General features: G+C 39.6%; 1 protein-coding gene across 1 annotated transcript in view; it reads right to left on the reverse strand.

Annotated features, from left to right (window-relative positions):
* LOC121919162 (spermatogenesis-associated protein 7 homolog) overlaps nucleotides 1-26,540 on the reverse strand; it is a 106,029-nt gene that overhangs the window by 4,726 nt on the left and 74,763 nt on the right. Inside the window, exons 6-10 of the mRNA XM_042445463.1 lie at nucleotides 20,623-21,095; nucleotides 20,101-20,161; nucleotides 15,062-15,108; nucleotides 11,807-11,884; nucleotides 8,277-8,334 (exon numbers count right to left, since the gene is read on the reverse strand). Of these exons, the coding sequence (XP_042301397.1) occupies nucleotides 8,277-8,334; nucleotides 11,807-11,884; nucleotides 15,062-15,108; nucleotides 20,101-20,161; nucleotides 20,623-21,095 (717 nt within the window). The remainder of the gene's footprint in view (nucleotides 1-8,276; nucleotides 8,335-11,806; nucleotides 11,885-15,061; nucleotides 15,109-20,100; nucleotides 20,162-20,622; nucleotides 21,096-26,540) is intronic.

Here is a 26,540-nt window from a genome sequence, read left to right on the forward strand (position 1 = left end):
TAATAATAATAATAATAATAATAATAATAATAATAATAATAATAATAATAATAATAGTAATACTGCATACAGTTTACTCTTATTGAGAGCACTAGTGGACTCTAATTGGAGACTCTGGGGAGGAAGAGATTTATAAATGAGAGAAGGAAACAATTCAACACAACTGTCAGGTGTTTTGTACTGCCAGCTGCAGAGAGGCAAGGAGATAAAGAAGCTCCATAGTGGTAGGGATCAGCCCATGTAAGACACAAGGCTCTTGTGAGCAAAACCATTATGCCTTTATAGGTTTTGTCAATGAAATCTGTGGAGTTCATTTAAAGTAGAAATATCAGTAGATAGCAAAAAAGGCTTTTTCTTAGAGTGGCTGTGACGTTCAATGCACTACATTTCTCACCCTCACTATTATGCACAAAGTTTCTGGGATCTTCATTGGCCTAGTTTCATCTTTCTGTTCTACTTTGTGTTTTGTCCAGAGAAAGAATGACTCCTGAATTATATTCTATGTGAGTTGTAAAATCTTAGCAATATTCAATGATACCTATTGTTTAAAATGCCAGCTGAAGTTGCAACTATCAATGTTGACTCATAGGTGTTACCCAAATTACAGGGTGTCCCAATAGGGCATCCACAACTTGAATTCAATGGGGAAATTAGTTTAATTCAATAGGAAGCAGTGAGAAGGTATCAGGACTCTTATTTTCTCCCTGCTTGTGCATGACATACAACATATTGGCATTTTGCCCTGGCCAAAGCAGCTACATGATATCCTTTATCCAAGGATATATATTCTTGGACAAAAGGTCTCAGGCTGCCACAGCTGATTCCAAGGCTGCCATGTTGGTGCAGGAAATTTACAGCTTTGCCAACTACACCAGGTCCTGACTGTTTGCAGTCAGGTAGCAGTTTGCTATTATCATCAGCCACATCAGGCTATTCTACCTGTTCAGCACTCCCAGTTACTCTGTTATGGAGTGGGCTTCCATAGGTGACAAAAGGATCCTTTCTCTGGTCCTTACCTAGGTGCCACTGTTTCCCTGAGTGGTTTTTACCCAAATTGGGTGTCTTGGGGTGTCAGAATCCTTCATTTCCAATTGAGGATTGAAGGGAATCTGAGCCATGGTGTCCTCTGGCAAGAACTCTCGAGTCTGGAGGTAGGGAAGGGAGGCTAGACAGTCATCCTGACAGCTTTGTGGACAGACTACATCATGTATCTCCTTATTGGTTCTCTTTGATGAAGCCAGTTCACAAAATGCATAAATACGAACCCACTGGGGTGTCCGCTTTGATGAGAGTGCAGACTGCAACTCCAGATATTTCTGGTAATAAGTATGTATATGGTAGTATGGATAATATATACTATTTGATTTTTAAGAAATTATGTTTTTGGAAGTGGTTCATGTGTTGTCCCAGTACCAGAACTTTAATAGATGTACTTTTATTTATGTTATAATAGCCCCTGAAGAAGGCTAATTGGTGACAAGGCCAAAATGTGTTGGGCTTTTTAAGATATTAAAGTTTTTGGACCAACACACAGCACAAGGTAGAATTCAAAGATATATAGCCATGTTAGTTTGTAGAATCAGTATGTAGAGAGATCTTGCAGCACCTTTCAGACTACAAGAAAGAAGCTGGCAGCATGAGCTTTCATAGACAAAGTCTACTTGCTCAGATGCATTCCTCAGAGTTGTAGACAATCTACGTCCTCAGAAAGTGGGACTTTGTTTCCTTTTATTCTTCCATTGTGAATACATGCTTTCCAGATTTTTGGTTCTGTTAAATAAGGAATACTCAGAAGTGGATTTCAAGTACTAACCATGCAACCCTCATATTGGTTTTGTTTGTGTGGCACAACTTTCATCCGGTAGGGTGAAACAGCAGATGATGGGAGGGAAGGACCACATTAGAACTCTGTAGTGCCCTTTTGCAACCTTCCCACTAAATACAATACCACTGTGTTCCTCTCTAAAGGAGAGGGTTGATGTGATACACTGGATCAAATATTTGGATCATGGTGGGTATTCTCTCTAAGTCGTGAAGGCCAAGGGTGATGTTGGGTTTGGCAGCTTAACCTACCTGACAGGGTTGCTGTGAAGATAAAATGCAGGAGCCAACCATCTATGCTTGAATGAATAAGATAAATAAGACCCAGTTCTTCTTGGGACAATGGTGACATTTACTGTTTCATTGTATATGTTCCAAATGCTGTATGTATATTCTATTTGAAGATCAGTAAAATATTATCAGCTGAATGTAAAGATGCTACAGAGCTATTAGCATGCAGGGCACTTCCCTCACTATGGCCGCATCAAAATCTGTCTCTGTCTTGCAGAATGTGACCTTAAAAGGAATAAATTCAGAATTACCTAGCCAGGGTACATTATAAATCCATCCAATATAATGAATCATTTTGTCAAGTGCTGTTATCTTTAAAAAATTAACTTAAAAGTCTCCTTTCAATGTTCTCTAACAAATTTAGAGCAGCCTACTAAACTGTTATTCACACTAATACTTGAACACTGTAGTTACCAAAACCACCCATTCTATCACTTAGAATGACATGAAACCACTCTACCATCCAATTACTCTATAATTATCTAGATTACCTCTTAATGTTCTTATAGTGAACAAGGTTAACTCCCACATAACCTCTTGTTTCACAGAAAGCTGTTGAATAACAATGCCATTGAACAACAGGAAAAAGATTGCCTGGCAGTTTTGGTATCTAGTTGGAGTCAGGGCTATTCCCTGATTTTGCAAAACAAGTTGTTTGAGGCTCTGTGCATGCATATGAGACAGGTAGGGTGAAACTTGACCCTTGAATTAGGGTGGTGATTTTCCTGAAAACTAGGCACCTATGGGCTTCCATGCAATCTAAAGCATGAGTTATGCAAATCTTCACAACTATAAAATTTTAGAAAATGCCAAAATCAGTAAGTGAGATCATCAAAATCTTCTGGCCCAGAAAGATACTTCAGCAGAACAGATATACAACAGGGCTGGACAACTGCCAGGGTGGTGCAGGTAAATTATCCACTTCCATGTCACTCACTTGTTGGGCTCCACATTTTTTCACACCAAAGGGGTTAACAGCACCTCAACGTTGTTGGGGATATAAAAAAGAAACCCCAAGTTTGGGGGCTGGATGGAGGATATGGAGGATCTTGAGGGCAGACGAATGACATCCCCTTCCTCAACCCTGAGAAAGATTCTTGAGATCATTATTTTGGGTTGTGCATTTGGCATCTCCTTTTAAATATTGAGATACAGGTTGAGTCTCCATTATTTGGAATTCTGAAATGCAAAATATTCCAAAATCCAAAATTATCCACATATACAGCTGAGATAGTGATACCTTTGCTTTCTGATAGTTCAGCATATACAACGATTGTTTCAATCACAAAATTATTTTAAAAATTATTATTATAAATTATTATAAAATCATTTTCAGGATACTGTATACGTATAATGTGTATATGAAACATAAATGAATTTCATGTTTCAACGGGCCCCATCTCAAAGGTGCTGTACAGACCGGCACAAAGCGCCGGCCTGCACGCATACTAGGGTTGCCTCGGGGCATCCTTTCCAGATGCCCTGCAACTCTAGTACGTTGTAATGGCGGCGCCCATTCTACATGGGTGCCACCATTACGATGTCACAGCTGCGCCATCTCCAGATGGGGCGGCGCGGATGTGACATCTTGGTGCCGCAGAAGGGCACCTTTTTTTGTGTAGCTGGCATAGCCTTTACACAGCTGCGCCAGCAGCACAAAGGAGAAAGGGGCCTAGCGGCCCCTTTCCCTTGTTCTCCGCCGCTGTGGGGTGTCCTTGGGGCATTAAGCCCCAAGGACACACCTTTCCAGGCTGCGGGGAAGTGGCCTTTTGCTGCTTCCCCGTGGCCTCGAAAAGCGGCGGATCAGGGCCTCAGGGCTGCCGCTGTGGCAGCTGAGGCCCCAATCCATTGGGGAAAGGGGTGGGTACAGGCCGCTCCAAAGGGGCGGTCTGTACACTGCCTAAGATATCTTAGTATGTATATGCAAATATCCCAAAATCCAAAAAAATCCAAAATCCAAAACACTTCTGGTCTCAAGCATTTTGGATAAGGGAGACTCAACTTGTACTATTTTACTGGAATTAAAAATAATATCAGAAAATATCTGTTATCTGGTGTCAGATGTTTAATTTTCTGTGACTTATGGGGTATGTATGCTCTGGTTGGTAAAATGATCCAGGTAACTAGTTAACAGGTATTGTTTAAATGTAAATATAAAATATACAATATAAAAATAATACCCTGCTTTGATGAGGATGTTGGCTGCCATCTTGTTTCTAACCTATTTCTAACAGATTTCTAACCTAGAGTTACATAAATGTTCTGTACTCAGGCATACAATAGATTCACAATGGTGATACTTTTATTGTTGCAGCCTTAAACTTCTTGGATAGTTATATTAGTCATATATATATATATATATATATATATATATATATATATATATATAAAAGTTATATTAGCCATTCCCTATCCATTCAGCCCCAATCAACATGAAACTGAAGGAACACACTACTCCAGTACCATTCCCAATTGTGTTAGGGCAAGAATTCTCTCTCTCTTGTTGTCTGTTTTATTGAATCATTTCCTGTATTTCTATGTATTTTATATGTATTATCCTACTAGAAAGGCCCCTTCCCCACCACCACTCCCTTCTCCTTTTGTGTCGTGTCTTTCTAGATTGTAAGCCTGAGGGCAGGGAACCGTCCAGTTAAAAAGATTGCATGTACAACGCTGTGTAAATTTACAGCGCTTTATAAATAAAGGTTAATAATAATAATAATCTCTAGCTGATTACGATACCAGCTAAAATCCACCACACTAACCTCATCAACTTGTGAATGAGAAGATAGTAGAACAGCTAAAGCCATGTCACTTCTGTTTGTTTACAGGATAAATAGGATGGGCTCAAAGTTTTCAGGGCAAAATTCAAAGGGATATGTTTTAGAAATCTTGTGGAAGTCAATATGGCCTTATTCTGGCAGTGTTTTCACTGAGGACCAACCAGAAACTAGTACACAGCACCTTTATTTCCACAGAAAGGTGTGATACAAATAAAATCAGATAAATGTAAGAAAATAATAATTGTTGTGATAGATTAAGGAAGACTCTATTAAGACTGAAATCATGTTAGTAAGACACATGCACATAACAGGTTCATGTGTACAGTTGTCTGTTTTTGAATATTACACAAGGAGCTTTGGAGAAGGCATGGTCTTCATGCTTTGTTCTAGAGGGACCTCCCAATTGCATGGCTGAATGCTTCCTGGAGACATCACAGCCAGGAGGTGTCCAGCCATGCAATAGGGGGCCACTCTAACATCTCCTCTCATTCTTTGCATGGGTACCCATTCTATTCTCAGCAGAAGTGATGCTGCACCTCAGCCTTTCTATGGACCTCCTACTAGTGAGAAAGTGGCAGCAGCAGCAGCCCTGTGGACAGAGGATAGACAAGCAGAGCCAATGTGATATCAACAGCCCATGTGGACACCGCTAAAGCGTAACACCAGGTTCAGCCCAGTGCATGTGGCCACCATCTGAGTGGCCACCAACGTCATCACTAGCCCCAGACTTCCAAGCTCTTAGAAATCTTTTCTGGAGTTAAATGCCAGTGATACATCATCTTGTAAAAGATTTCTTTCAGAATATAACTGTAAATTTCAAATCTTTTTCCCACATATTTTCCATTAATCCATTTGTATATTATGACCAATATTTTCTGCCCACTTCACCATAATACTTCTTTTATTTGTTCATCTTTCATATCAGTTTTTAAGAACTTTTTATACATTTTGGATATTAAGTGATCATCATTCCAAAACAGTTGCACTTCAAATTCTGATCTGGAAATCTCAAAATCATATAATCTCTTATCCATTTTAAATTGCTGAAACAATTTCCTATAAAAATACCATTGAATCTTGATTCCATGTACATCCAATTCTTCTGTACATATCATTTTATATTCATTTTTCTCTGATATTATTTTTTATATGTAATCCATTTCTTTGTTCTTACACAGAAAGTCTCATGTGGTGAAGTCCACAAAGGCATCTTTGAGCAAATTCTTGCCTTATATTTATTCAATATTCTTAACAAAGATTTTCTAACAATAATTATTAAGATCTGCATTACGCTCAATTTTGTCTTACCAACCCCCCCCCAAAAAAACTCATGCCAACCAAATCTCAAAACCTTCCAACTGTAACAATTTCTTGTTTTGTAACATTATTCATTCTTTTAATGAAACTAAACATTAGGCAGAAAAATATATTTTCAAATTTGGCAATCCCAAGATGCCTAATCATTTCTCATCTTGTAAAATTTTGAATCTAACTCTTGGCTTCTTAACTTCCCAGATAAATTGCAAAATATCCTTCTGCCATTGTTTAAATGGTATATCATTTGTCAAGATGTTTGAAGCAGAAATAACATTTTTGGCAATACATTCATCTTTATAACTGATATTCTACCCAATAGTGACAACTCAGTTTACTCAATTTCATTAAATTCTGTTTAGCTTCATTCCAAACTTAAATAACTTTTAACTTCATCACAACTTTAACAGAGCTTTCCTTCTGTTCAAAATGAGAATGCTCAGAACAGAAAAAGTTCCCATTTTTCTTTAAAGTCAGGTCCAATTTATACATTACAGAAGCAAAATTATTGCTGCTTCTGTGTATTTACTTCAGTATTGTGCAATGATGTGAATTTGAGAAGGACTGCTAAGTTGGGATGAACACTTTTATCTGTTTTGTTTTGCTTTGCATTCTCACTTCTACAAATAAATGAACTGTGTACGATTTCTCCCCAGTATAAATATTTTTGCAAACAGTTTCCCCAGTGAGATTAATTTGAGTCATTTTTTTTCACCAATACGCACATTTTTGTGTGCATATCAGATTTCCTGCAACATTTCAACATAGTGAAAGTTATTAATGAGGAAGAACAGACATGTTAGGAGAGGCTGTAGCAGTTTGCTTTTGCCTGAGCCTACTGGGAAGGGCAAGCTTTGCCGCTCCTCTCCCCTAGATGAGTTAACTGAGTGAAACAACTGCTGCACTTTGAACTCAGTTTGTAACAATTGAAGTAACTGAGGACAATGAGAGAAGATGGAGAAGGAGAGAGAATCTGGGGCCATTTTAACAGCAGCTGAAAGAGTGGGATGGAGAGAATTAATCAGGAATCTCTGCCAAATCAGGATAGTTGGAAAGTATGATGTTGTCTTAATGTACACATTTATATTACCTCTTTTGATTGGAGAATTCCAATTCCAATTCAAAATTCAAAGAGGTGTGCATTCAAAAGAATAATGGAATTTTAATTCAGATGTGTCTATAAAAGTGAGGAATTTGCCTTAAAAGTGAGCTGAACAAATTTCTTCCAAATCCCTACTAACAACTACAACAGGCCAGGATACTAATAACTACAACAGGATAGGGAAAGGCCAAACAGATGTGGCAGCTAGCCAGGTCTAAAAACCAAACACTACACTTGATAGAAATTCAACCCACTCCCACAGGGTACTTCTTAAATGGTACTTTAAAATAAGAACTAGTTATTAAAGAGTCATGAGGAGGAGATAACTAGGAACTGTATGATGGTAAACAAAGCTATGAAGATCAACATTTCTTTGTGGATAATAACATGCCCACTTGATTCCCCTAAGATGTTGTATTTCTGTTTGAACGTGCAATAGTGCCTCATACTGCCCAGTTCTGCTTGACATGCACTTTGTACCATCAAAACAGGTTTCATGCACAGTCTTTTGAAGGCAAGAGAACTTCAAAGTTGATGGCAAGGCTTTGTAGTTTAACTCATGTATCAATTGATCCATTTCTAAAAGTGGAGGATTACAAATCCTTCCTGGCATTATCTGTTGCCTCAAGTGGCAGAAACAGCAGAAATGCATCATGATAAACAGTTTTCATAACAAGGGCCTTCCTTCATTTCAATCAGAATAGAGACAGCATGTACATACTTCATCCAATTCTGTTTTGCATAAGTTGTGCTATAGATATAAAAGGGGGAAATCAATTTGGGGTCTCCCCTCCCATTTCTCACATATAATCCAACCCATAGCTGCAGAACTGCAGACATTCATTTTTGTTTCCTTTTTAGCTGAAAATCTCAACAGTCCAAAGGATATAAATGCAGCATTATTCCATGGCTGCTGACGGTGCATCTCATAAAATACATACACACATGCATAGATATATTCTCACCTCATTAAGGTCACACCTTCTGACTCTGTAGTGCTTCTGAAATATATCATCTAACACCCTTAGAAAGAAAATAAAAATATACATCAGCAGAGAGTTGAAAGGAAACCAAAATACAGTTATAAAAATAGAAGCAAGGAAAACAGTTGCTATCCTATTTTTTAAAACCAATAAAGAAGCTCAGATCTTCATGTTCATGTCTATGGATTCTCTCTTACTGCTCTCTAAATCAAGATCTCCTCCATTCAAAGCAACTGAAAGGGCTTATTGACTCATTATGGACAATATTCAATTGAATGATTCTGCTATCAGCAGAACTAGGAGGATGTTTAGCCCTTCACATACCCTCCAACATTACACAGATGAAAACTGGGAAACATGTGGCCAAATAATATCAGAGTGTGGTCAAGATGGCAGTGAAGAAGAGCCAACAAGCTAGGAGATGCTGCAGCAGTTTGCTTTTCCTGAGCCTACTTGGAAGAGCAAGATTCTGCCTAATCTGTCCCGTTCCCCTGCTGAGCTAATTCAATGCAAGCTGTAGTGGGACCTCGATATTTGCTGACTTTGGCAGATTTGAGCACCCTTGGACAGCAAACCCACCTTGTCCCCAATGGCAGCAAATGCATGTGACCATGCCGCCATTAGGGATAGTGGGACTTTGCTTGAAGTCCCATGGTGGTGTGGCTGCATACATGTGCCACCATTGGGGACAATGCGGGCTGGATTTTGGTATCCACCGGGGGGGGGGAGGCTAGAATGGATCCCCCACAGATACCAGGGCCCCATGTACTTTTTCATTCAAACCCAGTTTGCAGGAATTGAAGTAAGCTGTGGACAAATGGGGAAAGTGGGAGGTGGAGAGAGAAACTGGGACATTTTAAAAGAAGATGAAAAAGTGGGATGACAGAGGATTAATCAAGATTAATCACCTGCCAAATTGGGACAACTGAAAAGTATGCCTTCGTTTTGCAGCATCCAATGCACTCCCAAAACTGTGGCCGTGGGGTCAAGGCCTTTCCCACCCTAGAGAGAGTACTCAGACACTGCTGAACCCTGCAAAAGGAAGGCAAAAATGTTATCTTTGTTTTAATCTATGATGTGAGTCCTCATGGGTCCCAGATTGGAAGAATGACAGGATATCAAACAGCCAGATTCTATCAGACTGCTGGATTTTGGCTTTTGTTTGTGTAAGCATGAACTTGATATTCATTGCAATCTTTTGTGTCTGCTCTGCAGTAAGTCCTTTTGAGGTCAATAGTGTGTATAGGGTTGTAGCCTGGTTATATTTGTGTGAGAGTAAGCCCTATTCAATCCAATAGGACCTACATCAAAGTGAACATATATGTTCAGCTGCAATGTTATCACCGAACAATATGAAGTTTAAATGTCTCAAGGACACTTGCGCATATAGTTATCATGCTTTCTGGAATGCCAAGACTATTTGCAGTTGCCTAATTAAGAGTATAATTAATGGTAAACCAGATTTCTTTGAATAATGTATGAAGTGCTCCTAAAACAATTGCTGGTAACTTTTCTGCTAAAATATACATAGCTATGTGAAGGACTGAGCTATTCCTTCCTTTAACTTTTGATACAACAGCCAAAGAATTGTTGGATTTGAAAGAACCTGTGCATTTCTTCAACCAGATAGGTTCATTAAAGCCCAAGGCTCCATTCCCAAACATTCCTGTCAGGTTCACGTCCAGGAATAATTCTGTTAATGGGCAAGTAGAATATGGTGTGCTACAAGCAGAAAGACCATTATGCTCTGCACTAATAGTGCCTTTAGACTAAGGAACAAAAAGTCAAAGATATCTATCATGTCATAAACAGGATGGTGTGATATACCCCCCCCCCAACCATCTGTTAGATTCATTTGCCAATTTCATCCCATGAGTCTTCTTTTTTTCCTGGTCTTTTCGTTTCGTTTTTTAAAAAAGTAATTTGACATTTCTTTAGTCTAGGTTTGCAGGTAATTTCTATCTACCAAGGGAGCACATAAACCTTAGAGATTGTATATCATAGAGGTCTAATCAACTTCCTACCTAAGCTAGCTGTCTGTATGTATGTGTTGTGTGCCTTCAAGACATTTTTGACTTATGGTGACCCTAAGGTGAAACTGTCATGGGATATTCTTGGCAAAATTTGGCCTCATTCCTACTTACCTCTTGATTCGCTTCCTGCACCGATTCCTGAAACCAGTTTAGCAAACAGCGTGGTTTCCACTATGTTTGCGCCAGTTTCAAGTGACAGACGCAGCTTCCCCGCCATGTCTCCCTCCGTCCTCCTGGCCATACTGGAGGCGGAGGAGAGGCCAGGGCAGAAGGAGAGAGGCAGGACGGAGGACTGATGATGAAGCATGGAGGTATGGTTGGGAAAGCCACTGCCAGTGAGAACCAGGACAGATTCGAATCTGATTCTATTCCGCCTGTTTCCCACTTGGGCTGAATCAATTTATTTCCAAATAAATCGATTCATCTCAAAAAACACTCCATTTTACCAGTGTATTTTTAACGCAGGTTAAATGGGTAAAAACTGGTAAAAACTATGCCCCCCCCTTTCCGAATCGTTTCAGGAATTCGAATTAAATAGGAACCATGGTGGTTTAAATCGGATCAAGATCCGGTTTAAACCGTAGTAGGAACAACCCCTTTGTTTGTCATTGCCTTTCCCTGAGGGATGAGAGCTTGTGACTTGCCCAAGGTCACTCAGTGGGTTTCATGGCCAAGCAGGGAATTGTATCCTTGTCTCCAGAGTCGTAGTCCAACATTCAAACTCTACACCACGCTGGCTTTCACCTTAGACAAAACATTCTAGTACAGACTGCAGTATATACAGTTCCCCTGTTTATTTTGCCTTAGCTAGCTAGATATAAAATATCCAAGGGAAGAGTGTATATACTACAGTAGGTACTAGAATGTTATTTTTTTCACTAGAGTAGTAGCCCTTGCTTTGCACCATTCTTATGACCCCACTTATATTGCCAATAATGTTCGTTACACTGATATAAAGAAAATGGAGAGCACTGACAATATACACTGATCTTATTACTGCTAAAGTTTCTTCTGTAATTCAGAAGCTAAGGATTCAGCTAAGGATGCATCCTGATTGATTGAAGCTGGGGAGCTGACATAAAAAGTTTATAATCATACTGGAAGCGGACAGAAAGTATTCTGGAATAAACAAGATGTGTATGGCTTTTCAAAATAAAATCAGAAAAAAGAGGAAAAGAATCTGGGACTTTCTATTCTTTTTAATAAGATATGAAAAATAACTTCAGAGAAAATTTTTAAATACATTTCCCTTTCTTCTCACCTCCACAATGTCATCCTTTTGAATTGTGGCACATGTGGTGGTGTTTACTGAGTGTATATGTATCTGCATTTGGTATCTATTCTTAAATTCTAATATGTGTAAAGGTCCTAATGTAGAAAGTAATTCAGGTCAGGAATGCATGTTGTTTGTGTCATGACAATAATTTGCTTCTCTGTTTTAATGAATTAGCTAATGATTTAAAAAGTATAAGGACTTACTTCTTGTGGTAACAGTTTTTCACCAAAATGTCTTCTGTGACTTCCTGAAGAAGCTGAAGGTACTTCCGTTCTTCTTCTCTTTATAAATATAAAAAAAAGGGAGAAATTGACTTTTAAAAAGTCAAAATTGGTTTTTATGTTTTACCTTGCTTCTTTTTCTTCTCTAACTTATGCAAAAATTGGCAAGTAATTTAAAGTCAGGTGAAAGACATTCTAACCACAGAGGCATTAAGACAGCCAAATTCAAACACTCCATAGGTATGAATGGCAGTGTTGAGTATAGGCTGAACTTTCTACCATAGCAACTAGGGAGGAGTAAATTTAGCTAACATGAAGACACTGAATAAGACTAATGGTGCATTGAGACTCCCACAACTGCCTTTTTGTCATGTCCTGCAGGGCTTCTAGTTCAGAAAATCAGGGTTCAGTAGTTAAATAAAACCTTTGTTCGGTAACTACAGATCCATTCCAGAGATGTACATTGTCAGTGCGGACCAGTAAATGTTAAAATTGTCAAACTGAACTACACACAGTTACAAAGTTCAGGCAGTCTTAATTATTATTTGTTAATATTAATAAACACACTTCTCCTTTGGACTGATGGCAGCTTTTCAATGGCCCCATTCATACTGGCCTAAAAGACATGGAGGGAACTGGGCTGATCCGGATGCCCCTCCCCCAAATCGCTCCGTTAGCAAGTGCCCACTACAAATTTGAAATCGAATGCATTTTGACAGAAATCGAATGCATTCTGTGTCTGCTGGCGAGGTGGCCGCTGCCAATCAAGCTATCGTCATGGTGACATTTGCAGGGCATCGGGGGAAGTGTCCTCCCTTTTTAAAGAGCCAGGCACAGGGGTTTCAGCGGCTGAAGCAGGGAGAGAGATGCCTCTCTCTCTCTCTCTTTTTTTATAAACCTGTGGGCATTTGGGTCAGATCTGCCCCTGTTCCAGGCAAAGGATGGGATTGCCATGCATTTTTTTTATGCTTTTAAAAGCAACATTAGCTTTCCCTTTGCTTCCCTTGCTGTATCTGCTCAAGAAGACAAATCATTTGCATATTTGCTAAAAAAATTGTTAAAAATGTAACATTGATTGTTTGCAACATTTGTAGCTTCCCCCTCTGCAAAAAGCAAGGAGATCCAAGGATATAAAGTGCAAGCCTGGCTCCATCTGCCTCTGGAATATAAACAATGCGCATATGCTAAAAAAAATTGTTTGAATTTGAAAAGGGGGGGTTGCCTGACGTGAGCTCCGTCGTGACCTGATTTTTTCCTCCTGCAAGGGAAGGATGTGCCCAGCGACAGAGGACTTTGGGCAGGGATGCAGGGAAAAGAGGCTCCTAAAAAATGCCTCCCTTGCTCCCTTCTTCCCAGGGTTCTTTCCTCCTCCCCCTCCCCTCCGATGAGGGGAGGAAATGCCTTGCCCTTTGCCCACCCTCTGACCTAAATCCCTCCCTCAATTTGCCTCGATCGTGATCGAGGCCAAAGTTCTCATTCCCAGGACCCGGGGTTTTTAAAAAGAAACGGTATTTGCGCCGATTTCAAAAGACCCGCGCTAGGGGCCATTTAACACGGAACGGGTGTGCAAGCCCCGGATTCGCTTGTGTGAGATTTGGGGTGAGTAGGAACTTCACGTGATTGAGTCGGTTTCAGAACCGATTTTTTTTGTAGTGTGAATGGGCCCAATGTGTCAGGTCTTTTATTTAGCTAGTCTTGCTATGTTAAAATAATTTGATTGTTTTCTTGAGCAGTTGGTCATCTAGCTTTAACCAGATTGAATCCTATAAAAACAGTGTTTGCAATCCCCCCCCCCCAAAAAAAAAATCAGGCTCTACATGCAAACAATGGTAATTATGGAATGTGAAATCCATTCTTCATATTTTTGTACATCCTTAACAATGATTACTTACAAGATAAAAATCACTTTGTTGTTGTTGTTAACTACCCTTGAGTTATCCTCAACTCATGGCAACCCTGTGGATGAGACATTTTCCATTCTCCCTAACCTCAGCAGCTGTGGTCAATTCCTGTAGATTCAGACCTGTGGACTCACTGAATGAGTTTAACCATTTGGTATGTGGTCTGTCTCTCTTTTTGTTGCATTCTACCTTTCATAGCATCATTGTCTTTTGTAATGATCCATGCGTTCTCATGATATGGCCAAAGTAGTACAGCCTCAGTTTTGTCATCCTGGCTTCCAAGGAGACTTTGTGCTTGGTCTGTTCTAGAACCTATTTATTTGTCTTCTTGCCTGTCCACAACATCCTCAGCGCTCTTCTCCAGCACACATCTCAAATGAGTTGATTTTCTTCCTATCCACTTTCTTCATTTTCTAGCTCTCATATCCATACATGGTGATGGGGAATATGGGAACACTTTGACTATTTCAGTTTTCTCATTTAAAAACTACTAAAATAGATTATTTATTCTGCTTGTGGGATTCCTAGAGACTGCTATGAGGAGCAACAAGATACAGAACATAAGAGCTGAGCAGATGCGCCAAATAAACCACTTTGGAGGTGGGGTGTGTAGATGACGCACACCTCCAAATCGGGCAGAAACCAGACTGAAGCCATGCTCTGGGGTTAAAAACCAGAGCAAATACAACCTAGGATAGTTTGGCTTAGCACAGAAGATATGCCTCTTTGCCCCTGCATATGAATGGCCTGATGTGAGTGCGGGGCTGCTGTAAAGCAAAGAAATGAAAGTGCAACAACTCCAAGGGATGTAATTACAATATACACAAACCAGAAAGACAAACAGGGGAGCATGGGGTGAAGGGGACATGTAGGTGACCTTGCATGATTGTGCTTTGCTAATGTATCACTCACACACTGATGCATCAACACCCTGTATAGGTGAAGAATTGCATGTGGGACTGTGTGGCCAATCAAAGGGGCAGCCATGAAATAGGATGGGATTTAAGTGGTCAGTAGGAGGTATTTTGGGATTGCCAGTAGTGTGTTTATGCACCTGTGTGCATGCATGGTGGAGAGCCAACAACAACAAAAATTACACAGCAGTGTGGCTTCATGCCACATTTTGCAGGTAGTGTGGGTTCAACCTGCTTTGAGAAAAAACAGGTTCGGGGAACTTTTTCCTGCCCATCTTCTCAGGTCCTTAGCCTTTGTTCGGATGGAAGAAACTTCATGTACCAGGTTGTTTGAATCTTTTCTTAACTGCATTCATAGTTTTTTTTTTTAAACCAACAACATGGAGTTTGTCATCTATTTTAATATATTATAATTCACTTACTTTGCGCAAAGTAATGACTGTAGAGAAGCTGATTTCTGGGGCTGCTTCTATAATTTTTAAATAGGGAGAGATTAAGAAACAGTGACTTTCTGTCTTTGTATTTGCTTCATAGCTTTGCATTATAGATAACATGCTTCACGATAGTTACTTTCCTAATGGAGAAACTATAGGAACTAATAATGGACTAACAACTGTTTATAGTGTAAAACATAACAGGAAATATCACATTTTTCTCTCAAGTGCAGATTCAGTTCTTAAGAAGTGCATTGCACAATTTCTGTAGGATACAAAGAGGTGATTTGAAAATGAACATTATTTCTGTACAGTACCTCTGACAAGTTTGTTCTGGATCATCGGAGGAAGATCACTTAAAATATGTATTTATTTTTCATTGTATGTATCTGTGTATATATATATATTAAAACATTCACTGTAGAACATAATATATATATATGGTTGTTGTTATGTTCCTTCAAGTCAACTCTGAGTTATGCTTACCCTATCGTAGGGTTTTCATGGCAAGATTTATTCAGAGGGGATTTGCCATTGCTTTCTTCTAAGGCTGAGAGAGTTTAACTTGCCTCAGGTAACCCAGTGGGGATTTGTACCCCTGTACTCCTGAGCCCTGGCCCAATACTACATAACACTAGCTAGCTAGCTATGTATGAAAATGAGTGCTAGCATGGTACAGTGGTTCGAGTGTTGGATTAGGGAAATCACACTCCCTCAGCCTCAGAGGAAGGCAAAGGCAACCCTCCTCTGAACAACCCTGTGATAGGTACACCTTAGGGTTGTCATTAAGTCAGAAATGACTTGAAGGCAGCAAATATATATCTGCTTGTTGATGTAAAATACATACATAGTGTATCAAATATGACTTGGCCCTTCTTGCAGTTTGTGTGCATTTTAATGCAAAATAGGGGAGAAATCAAGTATGGACCGTTTGTATTTGACATTCAATGTGTGTAATTTGGAGTCAGTTACTTACCAATCAAATGACCCAACCATCCATGCACACATATTGCCAGGTGAATATCTTCCCATTTCCTAAGATGTGACACTCAAAACTGGAAACTGGTGTCATGGAGGCATAGCAGACAAGTGGCGTAGGAGAGAGAACTGGCCCTGGACCAGCTGATTGTAACATTTGCCTGGTAGAACCTGACTAACCAGGTAATATGGCAACTTAGAGTTGCAATGCTGGCACTCTACTTCTTGCTCTGCTCTAAAAGGGACAATGGATCCATGTCCATTCTCCTTCTATCTTTTTCCTCCTCCTGTGTTTTGGTGTGCCCATGTTCTGCAAGCATAGCACATCTACAAGCACCTTTAAACTAAGGCACTGAGCTCTGATGTCAGCTAGGAATGTGAGAAGATGGGTATCCAGATCTGAAAGTCACCTCCTAGGCAAAAATCAAGCTTTCTTATGGCCACACAGGACCAATCCAGGTGTTGTAGTTCATTCCCAGTAGAGGTTCAGAACTATGGGGCTCCTCTACAACTTAGTTATTTACCAAGTCATTTCAGATTCTTCCTTACATAATAAACCCCCCAAAATAAAATAAAATAAAATAAAATAAAAAATCCATACAAAGTTTGAACATAAACACGGAGTGGGTAAACTATCTTCTAGAATACTGGACTGCAGTTCCCAACATTCATTATCATTGGCTTTGCAGTCCAAAAATATCTTTATTCTGCCCAAAATATCTTTAGTCCGAGGGATAGCACTGTTTTCTTTTAACTCAGTTATTAGCTACTTTGGATGGCATTGATTCTCAAAGGCCTTTAGCTGCATATTTCTTAACATTATTTCGTAACAGATTAAAGCACGTTCTCTCCCCCTGATCAAGAGTGTTTCCTTCCAAAAAGGCTATGAGAAAAATGCCACTTGCATATAAATATTATGGCACATAATGTGGCAATTATTTTTTGCTTCAGAAACATTTGGACGGTGCTTCATAGCTGTGAACTGGCCAGCTCTGCCATAAGGCTGTGTGAGTCAGCCACCTAAGGAAGAAGATGTTGTGTGCCAAGAAGAAATGATTTACTAGATATTGAATTTCTTATATTTTACTGCAAAAGATAGGGATGGTTCCTCAACCATGCCTTTTGTGGAAAGTCTTAGGGAACTATTTAGCCTGGAGAAGAGACGGTTAAGGGGTGATATGATAGCCTTGCTTAAGTATTTGAAAGGGTGTCACATTGAGGAGGGAGCAAGCTTGTTTTCCGCTGCTCCAGAGACTAGAACATGGAACAATGGATGCAAGCTACAGGAAAAAAAATCCACCTAAACATTAGGAGGAACTTCTTGACAGTAGGAGCTGTTCAACAATGAAACAAACTCCCTTGGAGTGTGGTGGAGTCTCCTTCCTTGGAGATGGCTGGATAGCCATCTGTCGGGGCTGCTTTGATTGTGATATGGAGTTGAGACTGCCATGGTCGCCTTAGTGGATGATGTCCGTCTGGGCATCGACAGGGGAAGTGTGACCTTGTTGGTGCTTTTGGACATCTCAGCGGCTTTCGATACCATTGACCACGGTATTCTTCTGGAACGCCTGAGGGATTTGGGTATCGGGGGCACTGCGCTCCAGTGGTTCCGTTCCTACCTCTTGGGAAGATTCCAGATGGTGCAGTTGGGGGACACTTGCTCCTCTAAGAGGGAACTAACATCTGGGTTCCCTCAGGGAGCTATTTTGTCCCCCACTTTGTTTAACATTTACATGAAACCGCTGGGAGAGATCATCCGGAGGCATGGGGCACGGTGTTATCAGTACGCTGATGACACCAAAATATGCTTCTCTGTGCCTCTGACTGCTGCAGTGTCTAAGGATGGCGTCTCTCCTCTGAATGCCTGCCTGAAGTCATTAATGGGCTGGATGAGGGAAAACAAACTCAGTCTGAATCCAGAGAAAACGGAAGTACTGGTGATAGGTTCCCCAGGCACAGGGAAGGAAATTTATCCACCTGTCCTGAATGGGGTCACACTTCCCCTGAAGGATGAAGTTCGCAGCTTAGGGTTACTTCTGGACTCGTCCCTGCAGTTGACATCTCAAGTAAATGCGACAGTCAGAAGTGCTTGCTATCAGCTTCGGTTGCTATGCTACCTGGACCAAAGGGACCTTGAAACCGTGGTACATGCTCTGGTAACCTCTCGCTTAGATTTCTGTAATGCACTCTACATGGGGCTACCCTTGTACCAAGCCTGGAAGCTTCAGTTAGTACAAAACATGGCAGCCAGACTGGTCACTGGTGCATCTAGGTTTGATCACATAACATCTATTCTGAAAAATCTTCACTGGCTGCCCATTCGCTTCTGAGCGCAATACAAGGTGTTGGTTATTACCTATAAAGCCCTATATGGCTTGGGCCCGAGTTACTTGAGGGACCGCATCTCCCCACACAATCCACCCTACACACTCAGAACATCCGGGAAGAATCTGTTGGAGATTCCATCTTCCAAATATGTCTCTACATCCCAGATGGCTTTTTCAGTGGTGGCCCCGCAGATTTGGAACAGTCTTCTTGAGGAGCTCCGTCTCATGACCTCTCTAGAAACATTTTAAAAGAGGCTTAAAACCTTTCTTTTTTGCCAAGCCTTCCCCCCCGAGGAATGAAGTTGAGCGCTCTTGATGCCATCGATTCTCTGCCTTACCCTATGAATGATTGTATTTGTATAATTGTATTACTTGTTTTTATCTATTTTTATGAGATGTTTTTGATAATGTTATAGTCTGTAAACTGTTTTGATCTAGGGAAAAACGGTATACAAATAAAATTTATTATTATTATTATTATTATTATTATTATTATTATTATTATTATTTCCTGCATGGCAGGGGGATGGGCTGGATGGCCCTTGGGGTCTCTTCCAACTATATAATTCAATTTTATGATTTGTCCCCTTCTTTGCCGCCTATGCACCTTAACTTGATTGGGTAGATTGCACCATATTCTGTTCTGCCTTAACTTCGGGATGTAAAATCTGTATGTATTTGATGACATTTGACAGATTTGTAAAACCTGCTGACCTAGTTAAAAAAAATAAGGTGGACACAAATTGTCCCTTTTGTTGTATCTCCATGCTTATCAGAACGAGCAATCCAAGGGTGAGAAACTGGCAAAATGAGACTCCTGTTGTGGGCCAATTACCCAGAGTTTTGTTGATGGGTTACCAAAGGGTCAAGACAATAAGGTCAATTTGAGCTTCATTTTAAAAGGCTTAGAGATAGGGCTGGAAATTATTGGTTGGGAAGAGTTAGGATAATCACATAGCGTTCTTACAGTGAGGTTGGGGTAATGCTGAAGCTCAGAAAACACATTATTTATAAATATTATATAGGTGCAATTCTATTGCACACTATAAGATTCTTGACACTTACTGTACTTAATCTCCATTATTTAGTAACGCCCCAAAAAGAAAACTATGTGGAGACTTGTTAAGGTCATAGTGCTTTGTTAATAGCTCTTTTAAAGTATAAAGTTTTCAAAAGTGAAATAATAGTGTGCTTCACCCACATGATTTCTGACTCTGTTAAGGGAATACATGATTTTTGCTTTTAGTCTCTTTGCAGGGAGAATTCTGGATTGGGGTAATTCAGATATTATTTCTATATGTTTTTAAACACCATCTGTGCTTTCAAACTTTATGTTACTATACATTTATAATACATTTATAATATCTTCCTAGAAATACTTGAACTACTAGATACCCTAACGAGCAATGCTAAATAGTTCGGTTAATTAATTTTTATTTAATAGCACTAAACCACCTTATTCACAGCAAATCCCATAAATATTTACATAGAAGTGAGTCTCATTTAATTCAATAGAACTTTCTTTTAGGAAAAATGTGCACATAGCAGCTTCAATGTGGAATTAAAACGGGAAAGAACCCAGTGTACCTGATGCATTTTTGTCATGTTAGCAATTGTTTTTCTATAAAATCACATTGCACTCAGACTCCAGAACTACATATATTTATGAATATTATTACTCATCATATCATTTCATCCAAATACAAATAAGGTTACAATAACCTTGACTAGGTGTTGTGTATGGTAATCAGCATAAGATCTTAGAGATTCATCTTCCAAAGACCTGCAAGATGAAAAAGAAAATTTTGAATAACATTGATGGCAGTTTAAAATTACCCGAGGTCACTAAATCTTACACAGAATGTAGAAATATTATGGCAAAAGCTGGTAGTTTTAAGTACATTGCAATCACTTCATTTTTAATTGTTTTAAAAACAATTCTGAAAGTACAAAATACAGCCAAAATGCATTAAAATTCTCCCAAATGGCCCTTCCCAAAAGGACATTGTGAACTAATGAGTAAATATTATTCATCATGCCAAGAATATTAAAATTAATTAAAATAAAATTTAAAAAACCCCAAAGATTAGGAATTGTAATATATTTTCCAAAGTGCCTACCACCCCACCCTACCCCATTATCTAAAAAAAGAAATATTGTAGATAATGCCATTACTTTCAAACTCTCTTTTTAGATGACGTAGGTTAGTCAATCACATGCAACAAAAACTGATGAGCATTTTACCTGCAAATCTTGGTTGGCCTTTTATGCTGTTGTGGGACAACTGAAATACTTTTCTTTTTAGCTGGCTGGTTATAATATCTGTATTTTGAAACGAAAGATTTACTTGATGTTTTTAAAACCTTGGGTGTAAATGGCTGTTTTGTTTCCGTAAAGCACTGTGCATGTGTGTCCAGTAGATCTCCACTGAGAGCTGTCTTCTGAGGGATTTGAAATATCTTCTTCCTGCTGTGACTCACAAGAGAGGGGTGAGCCCAGCAAACATGTGGACCATGTTGCTTGACTGTATTTTTGTCATTATTTGAAGCCTGAGATAAAGACCTTTGGACAATATCTTGAATTGTCTCCTCTGCATTCAAAACTGGGGACTGGGGACCCGAAAGTGTCATCTTGAAATATTTAGGAGGCCAATGCTCTCTTTTTTTCAGGGTTGACATTCCTCCTCTTGAAGGCAAATTCAGGCTGTCTTGTAGCCACTGCAAATTAAAAAAAAATAGATTAACCAATGATGGGAGATTTTACAAAAAGATAATTTGAACGAAAAGGCAGAAAATTAACTAGAAATGGGCCTTGAACACATTCACATCAAACACTGAAGAACAATAAATTCCACTTTAACTGCCATGGTTCCATTCTATGAAATCCAGAGATCTGAAGTTTAGGAAGGGCATGCAGAGTTCTCTACTGGAGAGCTCAAATGCCTCACCAAACTCATACCCCCCAACTGTCCCATTTTTGTCAGTACAGGGTTAATTACTATTCTTTCATCTCAGTTTTTCTTCTGCTTTTAAAATGCCCCAGTTTCTCTCTCCTCTTCCCACTTTTTCCTTTGTCCTCAGCTTATTTCATTTGCTGCAAACTGTGTTCAAAGTGCAAAAGTACAGTGGGCCCTCCCCTTACGCAGGGATCTGTTCTGGATCCCTCAGCATAAAGGGAAATTAGTGTATGCTGGGAGCCCCATAGGAAGTAATGGGGCTTGCACCTTTGGCGCGCGCCCCATTAGTTTTTCCGGGACGCGTGAGGGGCTCTTCTGGCCAGCTTTCAGCATATGCTGAAAGCTGTGTATGGCGCGCCCACATAAAATGTGGGCACACTGTAGTTTGCACTCAGTTAACCCAGCTGGAGGAGAGGAGAATGTGGAATCTTGTTCTTCCCAGTTAGGCAAAAGCAACCTGTTGCAGCTTCTTTTTAGCTTGTCTGTTCTGCTTCTTGAATAATGTTTGCCATCTTGACCACACTCTGATTTTTTATCTGTGAAATGTTAGAGAGTATGGAAACTATAAATCGCAGGATTCCATAGGATGTAGGCATGGCAGTAAAAGTGGAATCATAATGCTTTAATGGTGTACTTCACTTCATTTGCTTAAAAGATTTATAGATTTGGGAGCAGCTTAAAAAATAAAAATAAAATACTAAGGCTGGGGTAGGAGGCTGGCCATATAAATGGTAGAGGGGAATTTGGAATGTGGTATGTGCAAGGTAAGAATCAGAAAGGAGTTATGATAAAGTGGTTAAGAGCATCCTCACCAGGCTGGGGTGTTAACCAATGTTACAATATATATAGTGTGCCAGGTAGACATTGTCTTTGTTCAACCTATTTTTGATGGAGTTTGGGGATATATTCTAGTTCAGCTGTTTCGGCTGTTTAGGTATGTGGACAGAGTTGATATCTAGGTTTGTGGCAAGGTCTTTTGCCCATCTCTTCATCTGTGTTGTGTGTCCTCCTGTAAGTAATCAACTGTTTGACACTGAGAAGCTGTCTGTAGGCAATTAGAGGCCTTCCACCAAGAGCCTTTGAGAAGGCAGCATTATTGTCCACAATAGGCTGTAGTTCAGTGATGATATGACTGAGTGATCTCAGTTGGGAACTCTTCCCACATATCTACTCAAGAAATGTCATCACAGGACCTAATCATATCATCCAAAATATTAAAGGCACTTTCACTTGCTCATCCTCTAATGTGATGTATGCCATCCCCTGTCAACAACACTCTTCAGTACTCTACATTGAGCAAACAGGCCAGCCTCTGTGCCAGAATATAAATGGACATAAATCAGATATCAGGAATGAGAAAACACAAAAATGTGTTGCAGAACACGTCCATCTTCCTGGGCATTCCATCTCTGACCTCAGGACAGCTGTAGTTGAACAAGAACAAGGAATTATAATGGAAGACTGAAAAGAGAAGCAGCTGAACTAGTATATACTGTATCAACAAATTCCAGCTTCCTAGGCACTCCATGGAGACAGTTAGAAGCTTATCGCACCCACTTTCCCCCCGTTATGGGAACAGGAAGGGGACACTCAGGCCACGCATCACCAAGAAAAAAACACGGATTTTACTGCACACCAAAATATCCTCAAAATGGCCCCATTCTGTTCCCCAGCCCCAAGCTGACCCCATTCAGTGCTGAGGGGCATTAAACGTTTGAGTTGGAAGTCCTCTGGCCGAGCAAAATGGTGCCCCTCAGCAGTGAATGGAGTCAGCACTGAATGGGGTCAATGAGCTTCCCAGTCTTGAAGTGCTACAAGATCCCTTTGCATACTAATGTTCCAGACTAATATGGTTACGTCTCTGAATTCTACCAACAGTGAAAGAAATTAAAAAGCCAGCGAGGAGAATAATAATAATAATAATAATAATAATAATAATAATAATAATAATAATAGGAGCTAGAATAGTAAAAATGTTGTTAGCAGGCATGCTTACCAAGGCCTGTTACAGACTGCCAAAATAAAGCTGCTTCGGGTCTCTTTGGAGGTATGCTATTTAAATGATGCATGGGTGCTAAGAGTCCGGAGGTTGCGCCAAAGCCACACTCCATTCCTAAGCACTGGAGTGCAGCTTTGGTGCAGCTTCCAGATTCTTAGGACCCATGCATCATTTAAATAGCATACCTCCAAAGAGACCCAAAGCAGCTTTATTTTGGCAGTCTGTAACAGGCCCCAGTACAGGCCCACAAAAGGTGTGCCACTATTGGGGAGGTGTGCTCTCTCTCTCTCTCTGCCTCTCTTTCCCTGGTCACCATCCATCCTGACTCTTTTGGAAAAGGCACCTGGACAATCTGTACCTCCAATGAAACAATTCCATAGACAGCAGCTAGTATATCACTGTGTTCTGGTTGTGTTCTGATGATGCAAATATTTCAGACAGCATTTCATACTCCTGAAGGAATAATTGTTATTTCTACTATTTATATACCTTTTGATGTATAGCAGGGGTTGGCAACCCCTGGCCCGAGGGCCACATCCAGCCCGGCGAGGCCGGGGGACTGGCCCGAGCCCGGTCCTGCCGCCAATTGCCAAAGGCCCCGCGCCGGCGGCAATCAGCAGCAGGACCAGGCCTCTCGCACGAGTGGCCCTCAGCCGGCGGACAGGCAGGGCCCCTCTGCCGGTGGACAGGCAGGGCCAAGGAGCCCCACCGAAGCGAGGCTCCTTTGCCCTGCCTGTTCCCCTCCGGGCAGGGCAGGAAGGGGGCGGGGGTCCTCCTCCTCCTTCTCTCCCTTCCCGTGGCTGCCAGACCACTGCAGGCAGGGAAGGAAGGGGGCAGGGGAAGAGGAAGAGGAGGAGGAGGGAGGAAGGAAGGAAGGAAGGAAGGAAGGAAGGAAGGAAGGAAGAAAGGAAGGAGGAGCGAGGAAGGAAGGAGGAGGAAGGAGGAAGAGGAGGAGGAAGAAGGAGGAGGGAGGAAGGAAGGAGCAGGAGGAGTAGGATTTCCATTTCATTTCTACAGGTCTGCTTTGTTTTAACAATGATAGTGGTGACGATGATGATGATGATGATGATGATGATGATGATGATGATGATATCAGTCAGTTTCTGAGACATGCCCTCACTCTTTCTGAAGGTGAGACAGTGTGACTTTCCAAAGTGCATTTCTGTGTATTTTCAGTGCTTTTAATACTTAAAAGGCCTGCTTTAACAATGATAGTGGTGGTGGTGATGATGATGATGATGATGATGATATCAGTCAGTTTCTGAGACATGCACTCACTCTTTCTGAAGGTGAGACAGTGTGACTTTCCAAAGTGCATTTCCGTGTATTTTCGGTGCTTTTAATGCTAAAAGGTCTGCTTTAACAATGATGATGATGATGATGATGATATTGATACAGCCCAGCTTCTGAGGCCCAAATGTCCTCCATTTTGATCATGCCTAACAAACATGCATTTATATTAACTTTTTAAAAAAATCATCAAATTTTTTCGCATGTCCTCCATTTTTAAAAAATGGATCCTACATTTGAAAATGTTGTCCTATATTATTTAATTATTTAATTATTCATTTTTTGGCTTTGGCCCCCCCAGTTGTCTGAGGGACAGCAACCCGGCCCCCAGCTCAAAAAGGTTGCCTACCTCTGCCTTAATAGTTTTAACATAAATTCCCAACTCAAATTATCAAACGCTTTTTCTGCATCTAAAAATAACATTGCCACCTCATTGCTTGGTTTTTTATCATAATATTCTATCAAGTCAATTATCATTCTTATGTTTTGTTTAGCTTGTCTACCTGGCAGAAACCCACATTGATCTTCTTTTATCCAATCTTTTAAAACTATTTTCAATCTTTCTGCTATAATGGTTGTGAACATTTTATAATCTGCGTTCAATAACTAAATAGGTCTGAAATTTTGGGGGTGATTCAAATCCTTTCCTTCTTTTGGTATTAGAATTATATTTGCCTCTTTCCATGAGTTTGGAATACCTTCTATTAATATATTGTTAAATATTTTCTCTAGGGATTCTAATAGTTCTTTTTCATATATTTTATAATAGCTTAATGTATATCCGTCTGGACCGGGGGCTTTTCCTTTTTTCCCTTTCCTAATTGCTTCACTTATTTCCTCTTTGGTAATCTTTTGATTTGATTTTTCTTTAACTACTTTGTCTATACCTATTTTTTCTATGTATTTTTCCAATTGTTCTAACTTTGTTTTACTTACCTTGTTTGCCTTATACAAATTCTTATAGTATTTATGAAATATTTCTCTAATTTTAAATTGTTCCGTCACTTTTTCATTTTCTTTCATTTCCAATATTTGTCTTTCCTCTTTTGTTTTTTTGACCTTGTATGCAAAAAATTTCTCTGCCTTATTTCCATATTCAAAATGTCTTTGTTTTATAAATTTCATTTTTTCACTATTTCATCTGCCATGTTTATATTTAATTGGTTATTTAATATTTTTAATTCTTTCTCTATTTTGTTGTTATTCGGTTCTTTTATTCTTTGTTTTTCTTTCTCTTGTATTTTCTCTGATAGTATTTTCATTTCATTCCTTCTCTCTGTTTTTTCCCCAATTTTTTTCTTTATCAAATGTCCTCTTATTACTGTCTTAGCCGCATCCCAAATTATTTTCATGTTGGTATCTTTTTCTAAGTTTTCTTTAAAATAAAAATTTATTTGTTCCCTAATTTCTTTTTCTATCTTTTTTTTCTTTTAATAATGATTCGTCTAATCTCCACCTATAATCTCTTTCTTTCCTAAATAACTCCAAACAGATTTGGTTGTGATCCGAATTTTTATTTACTCTTATTTTTATTTCCTTAATATTTTCCAATAATTCTTGTGAAATAATAAACATGTCTATTCTCGACGCTGATTTGTGTGGGATTGAATAAAAAGTATAATCCTTCATTTTTCCATTTTTGTATCTCCAAGCATCTGATAATGATAAGGTATCTAACATTCCAAAAAAATTTTCAGGTAATTTCCGCTGTTTTTCCGTTACTTTTTTTTAGGAAAACCTATCTAATTGTGGGTCTATCACCCCATTCCAGTCTCCCATTAGAATATATGACTCATAATTCAGCTTTTTTATTTCTTTGGATAACTTTTTATAAAATTTTGCCTTTTTTTCTGTAGGTCCATATATTCCTACTACTAATTTTTCCCCATCAACTAATATCTCTATCCCAATATATCT

This window comes from Sceloporus undulatus, chromosome 1, assembly GCF_019175285.1.
Source record: "Sceloporus undulatus isolate JIND9_A2432 ecotype Alabama chromosome 1, SceUnd_v1.1, whole genome shotgun sequence".
NCBI classification, from domain to species: Eukaryota; Metazoa; Chordata; class Lepidosauria; order Squamata; family Phrynosomatidae; genus Sceloporus; species Sceloporus undulatus.